We start from the raw sequence: 16,386 nt of genomic DNA on the forward strand, positions 1-16,386 counted from the left end.
CTGCTTATTGTGGAACAAGAGAGTTCACTGTAGGGTTGCTGTAAGTAGCAATTGTTCAGTCATTTTATATGGGGTGGACGATGGCAAAGGTGCACTCTGCTTTCATACTGCTGGTAGTACCGGGTGCCAACATGTGGCTCTGGTGCTGCAACTGAAAAACAAGCTCATGGGAGTGGAAAAACAGTTTTTTCCTCCCCGCCCCCCCCCACCCCCTCCCCCAAACCTTTCCAGCCTGGTTCAATCCCAGTGAGTTTACTTTGGGGTTGTGGTTAGGGCTGTGTGCCGATGGCTGGCAGATGCCCTGGCACGTCACGAGAGCTGGCATTGGTTTGTACTGCAGAGACCTGTTTACTCTCTGAAGGTTGATTTCCGATTAAAGGTGGCAGGGACCTGACACTTGAGCGGTGTAAATGGTGAGCAATGCCATCCTATGCCAGTGTGAGCCTTTGATGCCAACTGTATGTTCCTGTACCCAGATTGCCTTGCTACGCTTGAGTTGGCTCTCGCTTTCTGATGGTGGAGCAAGGAAATTATTGACAGGTTTTAAATGACCCTTGCTGCACGTGATTAGACAGAATAATCTTCTGGAACTATTAGGATTACCGTGAATAGGGTTACTGGTTTGTGGTTTTTGGTGAGAGATGGGAAGGTAAACATCAGCAAAAAAGATAATTCCTGGATTGCTCTGTAACTAAAAACAAAACTTCATTCATTTAGTCACCATAACCCAATGACCCTGGTGATAAGAAATAGTAACTTCTTTACTTAGAAGCCAACATTTCTTGCTTTCAGTGAGAAGTGGATCGAATTGCAGAATGTGGTTTCCCAAAATGCCTATGTTTTTTTAAAAAATCCAATAAATTAAGAAAATTTGATTTATTCCGGTCTGGTAAATCAATGGTCCTGTAGACCACTGGAAGACTGGCTGAAGGATGGTTTGAGCCTAGTTTGACAGCTTTGTGGGTCTCCTTGAGTGACAGTTCATCAGTGCATGAAGTTGCAGACTCCGATGATATTTGTCACATCGACCCATGTGGGGCTTTTAACTAAATAGCACAAAATCTTAGGCAGTGGTGGGTGGACCTGAGTGGCCAGGTGATGGCATGGTGAAATCCAAGCCCCAGTCGCTAACTGGGCATTGATTTTTGAGGGTTAAATAATGCCAGCCCGTAGATAAATAGATGATATAAGCAATTATCCCTCTGAGTGACTTTCAGCATATGTCCATTTCCAGCCACTCTTGAATTGAAAAATCACAGTTCCCAACCTTCACTCCACTCCCTTTGTTCTGTGCATGTGACTGGGCTGACTACAAACCAATCTGCTTTGACTTGTAAATAGTATGTTTAGCAAGCCTTTCGCCTGAGATTTTTTTTCACATCCTTGCCTTTCTTTGCTCCACTATTGACAGCTGTGCCTTCAGTTACCCGGGTCCCGAGCTGTGCAATTGCCTCCCCAAATCTTTGCACCTCCCTCGCACTCTCACTCATGCTCTCTTTTTCTCTCCCTCTCTGTGTGCGTCTCTCTGTGTGCGTCTCTCTGTGTGCGTCTCTCTGTCCTTATTTAAGATGCTCATAAAACTTTGACCAAGCATTTGGTCACCCATCCTAATGTATTTTTCTTTGGCTTGGTGTCAATTCTTATTTGATTTATGGCCCTGTGAAGCACCTTGGGATGGTTCACCGTTAAAGACTTCATATAAATGCAAATTGTTGTTGTAGTAAAGAACATATTAGCAGACCTCCTTTGGTATTGCTCGTGGTGTGCTGGAGGATATCCTGTTTTATAACTATAGGCAAGTTGTGCCTGTAATGTTCAGTTGCATTGTTCGATCAACTGATATATGATGACTTGAGTCAAATTCCGTCAAACTGAAATTATGTAGAATTTATAGCACCAACACAGGCCATTTAGTCCGACTGGTATGTGCAATATTTTTGCTGCACAAAAGCATTCCTCCAACCTGCTTCACCTCATCCTCTCAGCATAGCCTTCTATTCCTTTCTCCCTCAACTAGCAGCCTCTGAAGTGTTTATCTGCGCCAGGGATCCTGTTACAGGAAGCGCAAGACTTAGTAAATTACTAGAAGATCTTCCATTGCTCACAGTGAGTCAGAAGATTGTCTAAAAGTGTAACATCTGCTGTGATGATAAGTATGACGACAGCCAAATGGCAACTACGTGAAATGCTATATGCAAGGCTTTTAATGAATTACAAATTGTGATTCCAAGTGGTTTGATCCGCTAAGTTGGGTGTTCAAAATCCTGTTTTGTTTCCGCCCTGTCCTGGAAAAGATTTGCTTTTCTGCATTCCTTTGTTTATCTGGCATCCAATATGATAAGAGAGCGCATGCACGCGCTCATACACACAGACACAGACACATACACATACATTATAAATATATATATATATATATATATATATATATATAAAACTGTCTGCTCGCTGTTTTACTCAGCAGGGGTTCCCTCACCTAGTCCCAACTCGGTGACCCAGTGCAGTATAGTACCCTCGGTGAGGGGCATGATTGAGTTCAGCTTTAATGCCAAATAACCTGCCGACCATTCGTTGTCTAGACCGTACTGTTAAACGTGGCTGCACAAGCTCACATCAGCGTATTCAATAAGCAGCTGAGCCACACACACTGGGAGAGTTGCTCCTGTCCGTGCTAATCTTGGCCTGCCGGCAGCCAGGCAGCTACCACTGGCCCTGTGCATCCTGTCTTGGAGACGGGAAAACTGGCACGAGCCCCAGGCTCTGATTGCCGGGCTGTGAGCCCTGCCGGAACAATGGGCACGTGTGCCTTTCGGGGAGGACAGGGCAAGGCCTGGCTGTGAGACCCTCACAAAGAATGGGCACTTGGGTGGGTCCTCGAAGGGCAGCCAGTGCCCACCTAACTGTACCCCATCGCACTCAGTAGTGGGAGGTGAGGAGCCCATTTGGAAGGCAAGCTGGATGTAATATGTTTAGTGCTAGTGAAAACTGAATTACACATCACTTCCCAACCCAGCTCAACACGATCTGGGCAGGGGATGTTTGCAATAAGCCTCCAGTGTGTGCAAAAGGGAACTGAGAATGCAGAGTGCAAGAGGACATTAAAGTTTCATGTTCAGTTAGAACGGAAATAAGCGGTGCCATGCATTCTCAAAGCACTCTGTGTGTTGACAGGTTATTTATGACCTAGTCCAATGATAAAGAGACAGCCGGGTATGTGTGAGAGAGCAAGAGAGAGAGAGAGAGAGAATTCACCATATTGTCCAAAGCACACTAATTAGGTTTATTTTCTAAGTATGTTCAACTTGTCTTGAGAAAAATAGGATGAAAATTGCACTGATTTGGCAGAGTAATAAAAAGCCAAGTATGAGTGTCAGAACTAAAGATGCTGAACATTTGCCCCAGCAGATGTTTTCTGCTTTAATCTCAAGCAGCAGGAAGTGACATATGCCCTGTGTTAACAGCTTTGGCTCTTTAGGAAGCATTGCCAGTGAATGCTCAGCAGTCCAGATTACTGAGGGAATGCCAGCGAATGCAGTTAAGGTTGGGTGGGGTGGGGGGTGCTAATCAGTTCCCAGCTAGTTTTGAGGGAGGGGATGGTGGGAGACACTTTTAAGCAATGGTTGAAGCGCTGTAAAGTTATATTGTCTGATCGTGCACTATGCACCAGTCTCAAATCGCAGGTTAGAGTAAACATTTTAAAGGTACCTGTTCTCTCAAAGCAATGCATTGTTTTCCAAACAATATCATTGTAGGTGAGTTTCTTTAGATCATATTCTTTAGATCAAGTTTCCTCCATCCATATTGTCACTTCTCCTCTCGTTCTTCCTCTCCCCAGGATGTTAGTCTTCCCTGAAGTTAAAGGTGCAACAGGTCAAATATTTACCCTTCAGCTGTGAATCTAAACAATCAGAGTTGTTGGGGGCATCCTGTGATCATTGCTCACGTTCCCGCAATAGTCACTGGATTGCAAACTGAAATGGCAACCCCCCCCCCCCCACCCCCAGCATTTATTTATGAGAGTGTTGACGCTGCTGGTAATGTCCTGTAACACTGCCACAAGACTGTAGTGGAATCGTCCCAGATTCGCACAAAGGGCAGTAGCGGGCGGGAAGAAGTCCTTCTGCCCGCCGGCCACAGTGGCGGGTTTGCGCTCCATATCATCCATTCCTGCCTTATTAATTATGCAGCCACAGGAAACGTGCCATTTCGCCGGCGGGTAGTTTCTGATTTGCCCACCGCGCCGTTACCTCACCGCTTCCTCACGCAGGGCACCATATTTAACCTGCCGCCGCGTTCCCTCCTTTCAATACTTGCTCTAGTGAAGACATGGCCCCAAAAGACAAGAAGAGTGCAGCACCTCCCCCCCACCTCCCAAACCCCCCACCCGATTCAGTGACACATCCCTGGGATGACTTGAGGTCCCCTGCCATGTCCTCCGACCCTGCTCTGGCCACAGGAGGCCCATCGGTCTCACCACTCCGGCTTTGGAGGCGGTGGCCGAGTTGGTCAGTGCCAACGCTGCACACAAGAGGTCGGCCCTCCAGTGCAGAAAATGGATGGATGATCTCATCCGAGCTGCCAGAGTAAAGCAATCACCTTATCACTCTAAACTCACGAGGCCATCACACATTCAATGGCATCTCACTCACTGCCAGCTCAAGGGACATCACCACTCACTCTCTCACACACACCCTCACATCTCCATCTGGCCTCATCTCCACTGGAGACTGCCTCCTCAGCCCTCACCATCTTGAGGCCACTTACACAGAACAACATGTGTCCCCCACACACACCCTGGGATACTCCCCTTCCCCAGTACAGCCCTCGCCCTGCAGCCTCTTCCCTTGCCTGAGGCCACTTTTCTCCCTTCCCCAAGCAAACCCTGTCCCTGCAGCCATTGAAAAGCTACCCCCGCCTTACGGCTGGTCTGGTTGGTAGAGACTTGCCCATGAGCCCCCCCCTAAAAGTGATGTGGTGCTGTCTGTGAAGCCTGGCGCTGATGACTGCGAGTGCTGCTCGAAGCAAGGTAGGCAAACAAACCTCGAAATCCCGAGGTGCACGTCTCTTATGTACAGTTGTGAAACACGTCAGCGTGCAGTCACACAGTGCCTGGATGATCCAGCGTGGGGTTGGGGGGTGATTTCGGTGAGCAGGACTTATAATGAGATGTTAGAGTATTGAAACTAGATTCTTGCTGTGCGGCTGTGGAAAACGCGGCCTGCTATCGGCGTCTGAAGCGGGCAGTCACAACTGGTTTCACAATGGCATGAAACCGATTTTTGGCCACCTTGCCACATTGTACCCCCCCCCCCCCCCCCCAACCGTCATGACACCCAACACCAACCGGGCCAGAAAATTCCGGCCTGTGAATTGAACATAGAACCTTCTGGTCTGCATTGCTCAGCTATGCACTGGACTTTCCAACTGAACAATTTGGGGAAACAGATCTTTGTTATTTTCTCCTCTTACCACTTTACGGGACCTCTCCCACCAATTATCTGCTCCCTCTTCTCCAACAACCATGCTACAGGGATCTTGTTTCTGCTAATGCTGCTTATGAACCAGTTGTTAGGAGGTGGAATATTGACAACATAGTGGCATGACTCGTCCTCTAGTTTATCCTTTCCCCCTTATGGGTAAGCGTCTGACCTGAGCCTCTCTGTGGTCATAAAGCCATTGTATGGCTCGGAGTATTGCAGAGCTCCAACCTCCTTCAGCCGAAAACGAGTGGCTTTGCCTGAGAGCCTTTCAGCCTTTTAAGAACGATTGCCAGCATTCTACTTTTTCAATGTATTTAGCAGCATATGGAAGAGCACATAGGTCACTAAGAGTTATGAAGCTATTGGTTACTCTTGCGTGCTTTGAGACAGTGTTGTAACTAAAATGGAATTTTTTTTTATTCATTCGTAGGATGTGGGCGTCGCTGGCTGGGCCAGCATTTATTGCCCATCCCTAGTTGCCCTTGAGAAGGTGATGGTGAGCTGCCTTCTGGAATCGCTGTAATCCATGTGGTGTAGATACACCCACAGCGCTGTTAGGGAGGGAGTTCCAAGGTTTTGATCCAGCAAGAGTGAAGGAACAGCGATATATTTCTAAGTCAGGATGGTGTGTGGCTCTGTTGATACTGTTATCAACCCTTAAATTATTAGAAACAAGAATTTCTTGGGGGAAACAAGATCCATTGAATTCATCTTCTAATTCCTGATAGTCAATTGATAGAACAAGAATGAAGTTGCTGACTAATCATACCAAACAATCTGTTAATTATCTCACTGTATGAACTTACATTATTATTGAGAAATCAGACGAAGGGCATAGATCCAATTGCAGATGATAGGGCCAGAAAATATCATCCTGTCTATTAGGCTAGCCCCATCCTGAGGCCTGTGGAACCTTTCCCACTGATAGGACATTTCCTAATAATTTGAGGACAATATTTCCTCTCCTTGTTGGATGCTGAGATTTGCCAGGGTGTCATGAAGCTACAACAATACGGAAGGTAGGGCCACAGGCAAGTGTGGGATGGAAGACTGGGGAAATTATTTCCTGAAATCAGGAAATAAAGGCTAAATCATGCCCAGGTTGGCTTATAAAAGCCTGTGGCTTGTTGGAAGAAAGGGAGGTGAGGCACCTTCCAGTTTTCGGGCCCTAGGGAAGAACATGGGTTTAGGAAACGCCTCTGACCAACCTCCTGTAGTTCCCTAAGCACTTAATGTTCCATGACATACTTTTGAAGCATATCGTCACTGTTATAATGTAGGAAACGTGGCAGCTTATTAGAGTTAAAAATGAGTCAGCCTTGTGTGGATGCAGGGTTTAAAGGAATGTATAGGGTGGATTACTCAAAAGTTAGACAGGAACGCTCTGAGGATCAGTGATTATAGAGATAATAAAATGTAGACAGCACACGGGACTAGGATTAAGATACAAAGTTGGTAAGACCTTGGTCTTTCAATTTACACCTAACCCAATTATGTAGCATTGGTAGCCAGGTTTCATGAACTGGCTGCAGCTGGAGCTACATTATTAGGCATCTGGTTTTATTCATGTGTATTTCTTTAAAGAAAAGTTTAGTAAAATCTAGAATTACTTGGCTAAGTGAGTTCAGCCACAGAGCCTGCTGACAGTAAATTGTAGATGATTATGTAGGTCAGTTCTAGCTTTATGTTTGTTTCCATGTAATAATTTATACAAGTTTCAGATTTAACCTTAGCAGCTCTTGTGGGTCTACTTCTTGGTTGTGGAAATTCAGAATCCCCTAATTCCCTTCAAAAATGCATGGTTTAAACACGCATCCATCCCCAATCTCCCTTGTCTGAGGCTGAACTGGGCCACTCGCAACCTATATGATGCTGAGAATAGCTTCTGGCTACATATGTGCCCCATATCTAAAACCATTTCCATAACATCGCCCATCTCTGAACCTGTCTCAGCTCATCTGCTGCTGAAGCTTTCGTCCGATGATTTGTTACCTCTGTACTTGACTACTCTAATGCTGTCCTGCCTGGCCTCCCATTTCTCCCCTACATCCCCATAACTTGAGCTCATCCAAAACTCTGCCTCCTGTATCCTAACTCACTCCAAGCCATATTCGCCCATCCCCCCTGTCCTCACTGAGCTACGTTGGTTCTCCGACCGGCAATGCCTCAATTTTAAAATCCTTATTCTTGTTTTCATATCCCTCCATTGGCCTCACTTCTCCCTATGTCTATAACCCATCTCTAACCCTGCATCACCCCACCAAAGACTTCCTGTGCTCTCCAATTCTGGCCTCTATACATATCTGATTTTCATCGCTGCACCATTGCAGTTGTGGCCAGGCCCCAAGGGCTGCAATTACCTCTGCGCCTCTAAACCTCTCTCGCCTTGTTGAAGATGCACCTTAAAACCTACCTCTGTCTGACTTAATATCTTCTTATATGGCCTGGTGTCAATGGTGTCAAATCTTTTGTTTGATGTTGCTGTTGTGACAGTGCACCTGCAAAGTGCCTTGGACTGTGCTCACTTCGTTAAAGGTGCTAGGTAAATCCAAGTGGTCAAATCAAAATTTTGATATTTTTTAATGAAAACCAATGTGTGTTTACCCACATAACAACAGTGACTGCACTTTTCAAAAAAAATGTAATTAATTGGGTGAAACGTGCTTTAAGAAATCCCGATGACATGAAGAATTTAAATGCAGTATCTAAAGCAAACTATAAAAACCAGCCACAGTTAAATAGGATAATGCTCTGTGCAAGTGTGATAATCACAATGGGGGAGGCATGTGTTTAAGCCTTTAGCCAGTGTCTTAGCCATGTGGTATGGAAAGATGTAGAGTGGACACAGAGGCATCTCCGAGCAAAGAGAAAGGATAAAGGCAAAATACTGCGGATGCTGGAAATCTGAAACAAAAACAAAAAATGCTGGGAAAACTCAGCAGGTCTGACAGCTTCTGTGGAGAGAAAGACAGAGTTAACGTTTCGAGTCCGTATGACTCTTCATCAGAGAAGAGGACTCTTCTTCAAAGAGAGTATCAGAGGGAGTTTCACCTCTTTTCTATTTTTACTTAGTTCTGTTGAAGAGTCATACGGACTTGAAACGTTAACTGTGCTCCTCTCCGCAGATGCTGCCAGACCTGCTGAGTTTTTCCAGATATTTTTATTTTTGTTTTGGATTTCCAGCATCCGCAGTTTTTTGCTTTTATCAGAGGGCAGAATTGTACTTAGGAAGTCCCTGTAGTTCCAGTGTCTGGCTATAGGTGGCACTTGCAATGGTCGGGGCAGGGAGGAAGGCACGATGTACCCACACTTCTAATTGTAGAGGTCATCAAGCCAACCAGATAAATAGGAAGGGAAGAAAAATTCTATGAAATTGGCCAAAGAAATCTCCTTTAAAAATGTATTTAAAATGGTAGCATTAATCCCACTGTAAACCCACACATTTATCATTGGTTTGCTGAAACTCAGATAGCTGATAATACTGTGGACACTCCTACCCAACACAATTGACCTGAATATGCAAGAATTCTAGCCTGCAAGCTATAAATTCCTAATGATCATGCTCCTTTTAAAAATGCACATGGTCAATTGCTGTTTTAGAGCCCAAGGCTATTGGGTCGAGAAAGAGGCCTTAGCTGAGCTGAGCTGTTTGTTAAGTGATCTGAGACATTGTTGACTTGTGGCTATTTTTGGGCTGTAAAAAGTTGATAATGAGGTGTGACATTTAACTGGCCCAAAGCCATGGGTTTCAGTTGTTCTGGAGTGCTGGGGGAGGAACCGGGTGGACAGATTTGCAACACAAAGGTTACTGCTTCCTGTAGTGCGGCTCTGGGTAGATTTGTCTGGGTTAGGGTTAGGGTTAGAAGAAACCCCCTCCAGAAATCTGTCAGCATCTGAAAAGATTAAAAAGTGGGTTAACGTTTTTGGGCATGGTCCCTTTGCCAGAACCCAGAGATCCAATCCAGTCTGAAATGTATTGTACTGTCTTTCAACAGCAACAACAAAATCGTTTATTATGGCAAAGATGCTATATAAATGTAATGTTCCAAGGTGCTTCAACGAGCATTATTAAAACATAATAGAACACCAAGCCACATAAGAGAGGTGGTGGCATAGTGGTATTGTCATTGGACTAATGTTCTGGAGACCCAGGGTAATGCTCTTGGGACCGGGGTTCGAATCTCACCATGGCAGATGGTGATATTTGAATTCAATAAAAAGCTGCAATTAAAAGCCTGATGATAACCATGAAACCAATGCCAAGTGTCACCCACCTAATGTCCTTTAGAGAAGGAAATCTGCTGTCCTTACCTGGTCTGGCCTACATGTGACTTCAGGCACTGCCCTCTGAACAGGACAATAAACGCTGGCCTAGCCAGTGATACCCAAATCCATGAAAGAATAAAAAAAAGGCTGCTGACCAAAAGCTTTGAGTGTCTTAAAGGAGAAAACATGTCATCTACCCAGCTTTTGATTCCTCCGGGAATTTCTTCCTAAATCACATTATCACATGGCTGCAGTATGAAGGCATAGTGATATTGTCACTGGACTGGTATTCCAGGGACCCAGAATTGCGCTCACACCTGATGACTCCTCATGAGCAGCACAGCCTTGCAATCTCTGATGAATACTGAATTGTTGATTTATTAGTTGGTTGTCTGTCCCTTCCCCATAAAACTCTATTAATATCCTACTGTGCCACAGATATTGAATCTGCTTCCTTTATGTAGCATAACAACCACCATACGACCTCTCTTCATAACCCCTTCTATTTTGTCAGACCGCCCATTTGACATTGTTATGAACGAGTCACAATTTCCTCAAATTCAGCACTAAAAAGACTCTAGGTGCTTTTATTGGTCCCGACATCAATTCCACACCCTTGCTCCATTCCGTTCTGCCAGCACACTTGCATGGGCTGAACCTTATCTCACAGAACTTTGGCTTCCTGCTTAACCCAGATTAGTTTCCTTTCCACAGCCTAAGACTGCTTTATATTGACCGCTGCAATGCTCCCTGTCTCCTTCACTGCTGAGCTTTTATCCATACTATCCTGTATGTATCCACTGCCACCTCTCACCCTATTTGTAAAAGACCCTTTGGCTTTATATCCACCTGCTACGCCCATGGTCCTCCTGACTCTACTCTCATGTATTCACACTTTACCTCGTTGGTCACTTGAAGTCTCTGAAACTCCCTCCCTAAACCTTTCAATATCTGCCGATTTTAAAAACCTACTTGATATTGCAGATTTTTGACCAAGCAGCACATTCTCAGGATGGCAGCCAGTGACTAGTGGAGTTCTGCAGGGGTCAGTGTTGCGACCACAACTTTTCATTTTATACATTAATGATCTAGATGAAGGAACTGAGGGCACCCTGGCTAAGTTTGCAGATGATACAAAGATAGGTGGAGGGACAGGTAGTATAGGGGAAGCAGGGAGGCTGCAGAAGGATTTGGACAGGTTAGGAGAATGGGCAAAGAAGTGGCAGATGGAATACAACATGGGGAAGTGTGAGGTCATGCACTTTGGTAGGAAGAATAGAGGCATAGACTATCTTCTAAATGAGGAGAGAATTCAGAAATCTGGAGTGCAAAGGGACTTGGGAGTCCTAGTCCAGGATTCTCTTAAGGTTAACTTGCAGGTTGAGTCAGTAGTTAGGAAGGCAAATGCAATGTTGGCATTTATTTCGAGAGGACTAGAATATAAAAGCAGGGATTTGCTGCTGAGGCTTTATAATGCTCTGGTCAGACCACATTTAGAATATTGTGAGCAATTTTGGGCCCCGTACCTCAGGAAGGATGTTCTGGCCCTGGAGAGGGTCCAGAGGAGGTTCACGAGAACGATCCCAGGAATGAAATGCTTAACATATGAGGAATGTTTGAGGACTCTGGGTCTATACTCAATGGAGTTTAGAAGGGTGAGGGGGGATCTGATTGAAACTTACAGAATACTGAAAGGCCTGGATAGAGTGGACGTGGGGAAGATGTTTCCATTAGTAGGAGAGACTAGGACCCGAGGGCACAGCCTCAGAGTAAAGGGAAGACCTTTTAGAACAGAGCTGAGGAGAAACTTCTTTAGGCAGAGAGTGGTGAATCTATGGAATTCATTGCCACAGAAGGCTGTGGAGGCCAGGTCATTGAGTGTATTTAAGACCAAGATAGATAGGTTTTTGATTGGTAAGGGGATCAAAGGTTACAGGGAGAGGGCGGGAGAATGGGGTTGAGAAACTTATCAGTCGTGATTGAATGGCGGAGCAGAGTCTATGGGACGAATGGCCCAACTTCTGCTCCTATGTCTTATGGTCTCCCAATCTAACCCTCAGTGCCTTGACAACCATTCTGCTATCTACAATGTGAAGTGTCTTGACACTTGCTAAGGATGCTATGTAATATAATTTATTATAGTACCTGTCATATGATGCAATGTACTTAGACTGACCATGGCCGTTTTATTGCCTGTTCCCTCAGTTGCGTTATCTCAGTCTCACTCATCACCTTCACTGTATCACTATGGGAAAACTGATGTTATTTATTTTGTACGCTGTCTGCAGTGAGTTATGAGATTGGAATTTACTTTTGGAGTTCCTCTTACAGTTATATGCTGCTGAAGCCATGTCATTCTAAGACCCTGAGACAGAAATTTGTAAATGATGCCCAATCACTTTCCTCCATGCTTGGGTGATATACTATTCAAATCAAATGACTTTTCTACTTCTCTTTTCCATTCAAAAGCAAAAGATTTGCATTTATGTAATGCTGCTCACACAACCTCAGGACGTTCCAAAGTGCTTTGCAGCCAATGAAGTACTTTTGAAGTGTAGTCACTGTTGCAATGTAGGAAATGCAGCAGTGAACTCGCACACAGCAAGCTCCCACAAACAACTATGTGATAATGGGCGGATAGGTTGTTTTAGTGGTATTGGTCGAGGGATGAATATTGGCCAGGACACCAGGGAGAACTCCCCTGCTTTTTTTCAAAATCATTTCATGGGATCTTTTACACCCACTTGAGAGAGCGGATGGGACCTTGGTCTAACATCTCATCTGATATTCAACATTTTGCACCGTGCGGCACTGCCTCATCGCGCTCTGTGCCAGCCTAGATTTTCTTTTTTGTTTAAGTGGGACTTGAACCCACAATGTTCTGGCTCAGAGGCAAGAGGGTTACCAGTTACCCATGGCTTTGCTTGTAGCCCAATGGCTGCTCTCGCCGACTGGTCATTCTCCCGGTGAGCTAACGCCCGTAACACTTTTCCGGTCACACTAACCTGTCACACTTCATTGATGTTGTAAAGCATCATACCCTCAGGTTTCTCTGAGCAAATGCCACAGGGGGATGTACAATTGTGTGTGTGGGTGAGGCGGGGGGGGGGGTCAACTCTGGTTGCTTCAGTGCATTGTGTTGAACAGTGGTGTTATTGGAAAGGCTGTCATTTTTCTCCCTCGTACTTCTCTCAAGATTTCACGTAAGGGTATTAAAGCTGTTCTCTGTTTTATTACAGCCTGAAGCTGGAATGTGAGAAGCTGGCAAGTGAAAAGACAGAAATGCAACGGCATTACGTCATGGTATGTACTCAAGTATGTATGCCAATAATATCCATTATGGTTTCTCAAATACAGTGTGAAAAATGCCTGTTTAATGTAACTGCTCCCTGTGTAGTGGCTTTCGTGAGGGAATCCCACTGCTGTCTGTGGCCCTGCTTATAGTTACAGCCCCCTAGAGAGTACATTCAGCCAGGGTCATCCAGGGTTTATATGAGTGACTGCCCCGAGCCACTTCATTCACTGGGAGGTGTTAAATTACCCGACTGAAGCAGGGCACTGGTTTTAACAGTGTATATATCTGAAATCTGGAGAAAACTCCCCTCAAGGATTTCAATTTGCCTGAGGTGAACCTAAATGTATATTTCCTTCAAATGGATTTTTTTAAAATATAGTTTTAATTTTAGTGGTTACATTAGTGAATTGAACAGTTTCATTATTAACTGAGCCATCAGTGAGTCTTATCAGAAAACCAGGAAGATCTTCGATTGCATCTCTGACTTGTCTTGAATTAATTGTTCTCAGTCGGGGTGGTGAGGATGTGGAACTCACTGGCACACGGCAGGAGTCAAGGCGAACAGCGTAGATGTATTTAAGGGGAAGCTAGATCATCACATAAAGGACAAAGGAATAGAATGATATGTTGATAGAGTTAGATGAAGGGGGTGGGAGAAGGCTTGTGTGGAACATAAACACCGGCATGGACTATTTGAGCCCGATGGCCTGTTTCCATGGTGTTCACACTATGCAGGGTGATGGCTGAGCATTATAATTGGTCAGTGCACCCCATAGGAGGTGGAAAAGCATTCTTGTGCACGTGTGTCCCACTCCTCCTGCCTCTACCTCTGTCTCTCTCTCTGTGTCTGTCTGTCTCTCTCTGTCTCTCTCCCTCTCTGTCTGTCTCCCTCTCTCTCTGTGTCTGTCTGTCTCTGTCTCTCTCCCTCTCTGTCTGTCTGTCTCTCTCCCTCTCTGTCTGTCTGTCTCTCTCTCTCTCTGTGTGTCTGTCTGTCTCTGTCTCTCTCTCTCTCTCTGTGTCTATCTCTCCCTCTCTCTCTGTGTCTGTCTCTGTGTGTCTATCTCTCTCTCTGTGTCTATCTCTCTCTCTCTCTGTGTGTCTGTGTGTGTGTGTGTGTGTGTGTGTGTGTGTGTGTGTGTGTCTGTCTGTCTCTCTCTCTCTCCGTGTCTCTCTCTCTCTCTCTCCGTGTCTCTCTCTCTCTCTCTCCGTGTCTCTCTCTCTCTCTCCGTGTGTGTCTCTCTCTCTCTGTGTCTTTCTCTCTCTGTGTCTTTCTCTCCCTCTCTGTGTCTGTCTGTCTCTCTGTGTCTGTCTCTCCCTCTCTCTCTCTGTGTCTGTCTCTCTCGCTCCCTCTCTGTGTCTCTCCCTCTCTCTGTGTCTCTCCCTCTCTCTGTGTCTATCCCTCTCTCTGTGTCTCTCCCTTTCTCTGTGTCTCTCTCACTGCGTGTCTCTATGTTTATCTCTTTCTGTGTGTGCGTGTGCGTGTGTCTTTCTCTGTGTGTCTCTCTGTCTCTGTCTGTGTGTGTGTCTCTCTGTGTCTGTGTGTGTGTGTGTGTGTGTGTGTCTCTCTCTCTCTGTGTCTCCGTCTCTCTGTGCCTCTGTGAGTGTGTGTGTGTGCGTGTCTCTCTCTCTCTCTGTGTGCATTTGCTGACTGAAGACAAGATGATGCTCAGCTGTTGAATAGCCTGTCCAGCCAGCACTCCACTGCCAAGTATCACACGTTGGATGAGGTACTTGGAGGAGGCCTGGCACTGTTGAATTAGACCCCAACAAAGGGTCAATGCCTTGAGGAGAGGAGGGGAGGATATTGGCAAGAAAGAAAAGATACATATGCTTCTGAGTCAATGCAAATGCATTCTTTGGGCACATTTGCAGCTCTGACAGAAAAGAAGCGTTAGTTCAAGTTGTCTAATCTTTTCCTCTTTGGGATCCAAACGATGTCAGTGGGTGCCAGATGAGCCACTTCAGTTAAAAGAAAAGAGCCAAAAATAACCCCTCGTTCTATGAAGTATCCTTTCCGATGCTAGACTGAGTGACACCAGAAGCCGTGTAACCCCTACTGAATAAAAAAAGGACCCTTGTTAGTTGTGACTTTTGTTTAATGCGATGCACATAGAGATGCATGGTGGGTCTTCAAAGAGAAATATGGGGACCGATGCAGGCGGTGGGAGGGGTTGTGTGGTGATGACCCCACTTTGCCAGTCAGCGGGATTCATGGCTGCGTTGTGTCACTGGCAGCAAATTAAGTGGGTTCCATCCCTGTTAAGTGCCACCGGGCAGGTGGAAGGCAAATTGCTGGTGCTGCAACTGAGGAAGGGCACACATTGAAGGAGGTGCACCCTCACAGCCAGTCAGGCAGGCCACAACAGGGGGTGGGTCGGTGAGGACAAGCGGCCATGTTGCTGCAAGGGGCCCAGGTGGCCCTTTTCCTCCAGAGGGTCTTTCCATGGGCCAAAGAGTGCCTGAAAAGACCACCAGGATGCCACCAGGGTATACCTGGCAGAATCCCCAGGTAGTTAAATGCCAGCACAGGTGGGAAGAGGCCCCTAAGCCACTTAGTTGGGCTCTGGGAAGGAGGACCATTCACCATATTTGAGATGGCAAGGTAGCAGGGCGACAGGAAGATGACTGGAGGGCAGCAATGTCTTCCTGTGCCATCTTGCCAGCCTTCCTACCACACAGTTGTCCCCAAAGAGCTGGTGAAACTGGTCAAATGGGCAGTCAGGTTTTGGGAGATTGGGTCTGCAAAGGGGTTTTCTCTGTGCCCCTTCCCTGCCAATCCCATGCGTCTTCCTCCACTGGTTGAAGCAAGCAATAGTGGGATGCTGGGGAAATGAATCAGCTCGCCTCGCGTTGGGATCACGTTTAGGCAGTTTCCATCCAGTTCCTAGCAGGCCAATAGCGCAAAATGGAGTTTGTGTGCAATGAGGCCACAGGATCCTGTGTGAAACATTGGGGGAGGCAGGATTAAGGCGCACTTGAGCATGTATGTCACATGTTTAAGTTACCAGCATTTAAATCAGCAATCTCAACTTTCTTCGGCTGCAGGAAGCTGATGGATGGGGTAGAGTGGGTTGCTTTAATGTTTAAAACAAAAACAGAATTACCTGGAAAAACTCAGCAGGTCTGGCAGCATCGGCGGAGAAGAAAAGAGTTGACGTTTAATGTTTAGTCAGTCTAGATTTTTAAAAAAGCATGGGTCCAGTCTACCTCGTTTAAATCCACTATTGCTGCTGACTTTTAATAACCTGTGTAATTACATATCAACATATCTCTGTCCTATTGAAACTCTTGCCATTTAAGACTATTACTTCCACAATATGTTGCTTCACAGTTTTCTACATTGAACTG

General features: G+C 45.7%; 1 protein-coding gene across 8 annotated transcripts in view; it reads left to right on the top strand.

Annotated features, from left to right (window-relative positions):
* LOC121286860 (transducin-like enhancer protein 4) overlaps positions 1–16,386 on the top strand; it is a 214,085-nt gene that overhangs the window by 6,352 nt on the left and 191,347 nt on the right. For 4 of the 8 annotated variants that reach the window (XM_041204006.1, XM_041204012.1, XM_041204008.1 and 1 more), the window contains exon 3: positions 12,983–13,058. In XM_041204006.1, coding sequence (XP_041059940.1) covers positions 12,983–13,058 — 76 coding nt within the window. The remainder of the gene's footprint in view (positions 1–12,982; positions 13,059–16,386) is intronic. The other 4 variants (XM_041204007.1, XM_041204013.1, XM_041204010.1 and 1 more) reach the window with 1 other exon arrangement.

The sequence above is a fragment of the Carcharodon carcharias genome, chromosome 14, assembly GCF_017639515.1.
Source record: "Carcharodon carcharias isolate sCarCar2 chromosome 14, sCarCar2.pri, whole genome shotgun sequence".
NCBI lineage: Eukaryota > Metazoa > Chordata > Chondrichthyes > Lamniformes > Lamnidae > Carcharodon > Carcharodon carcharias.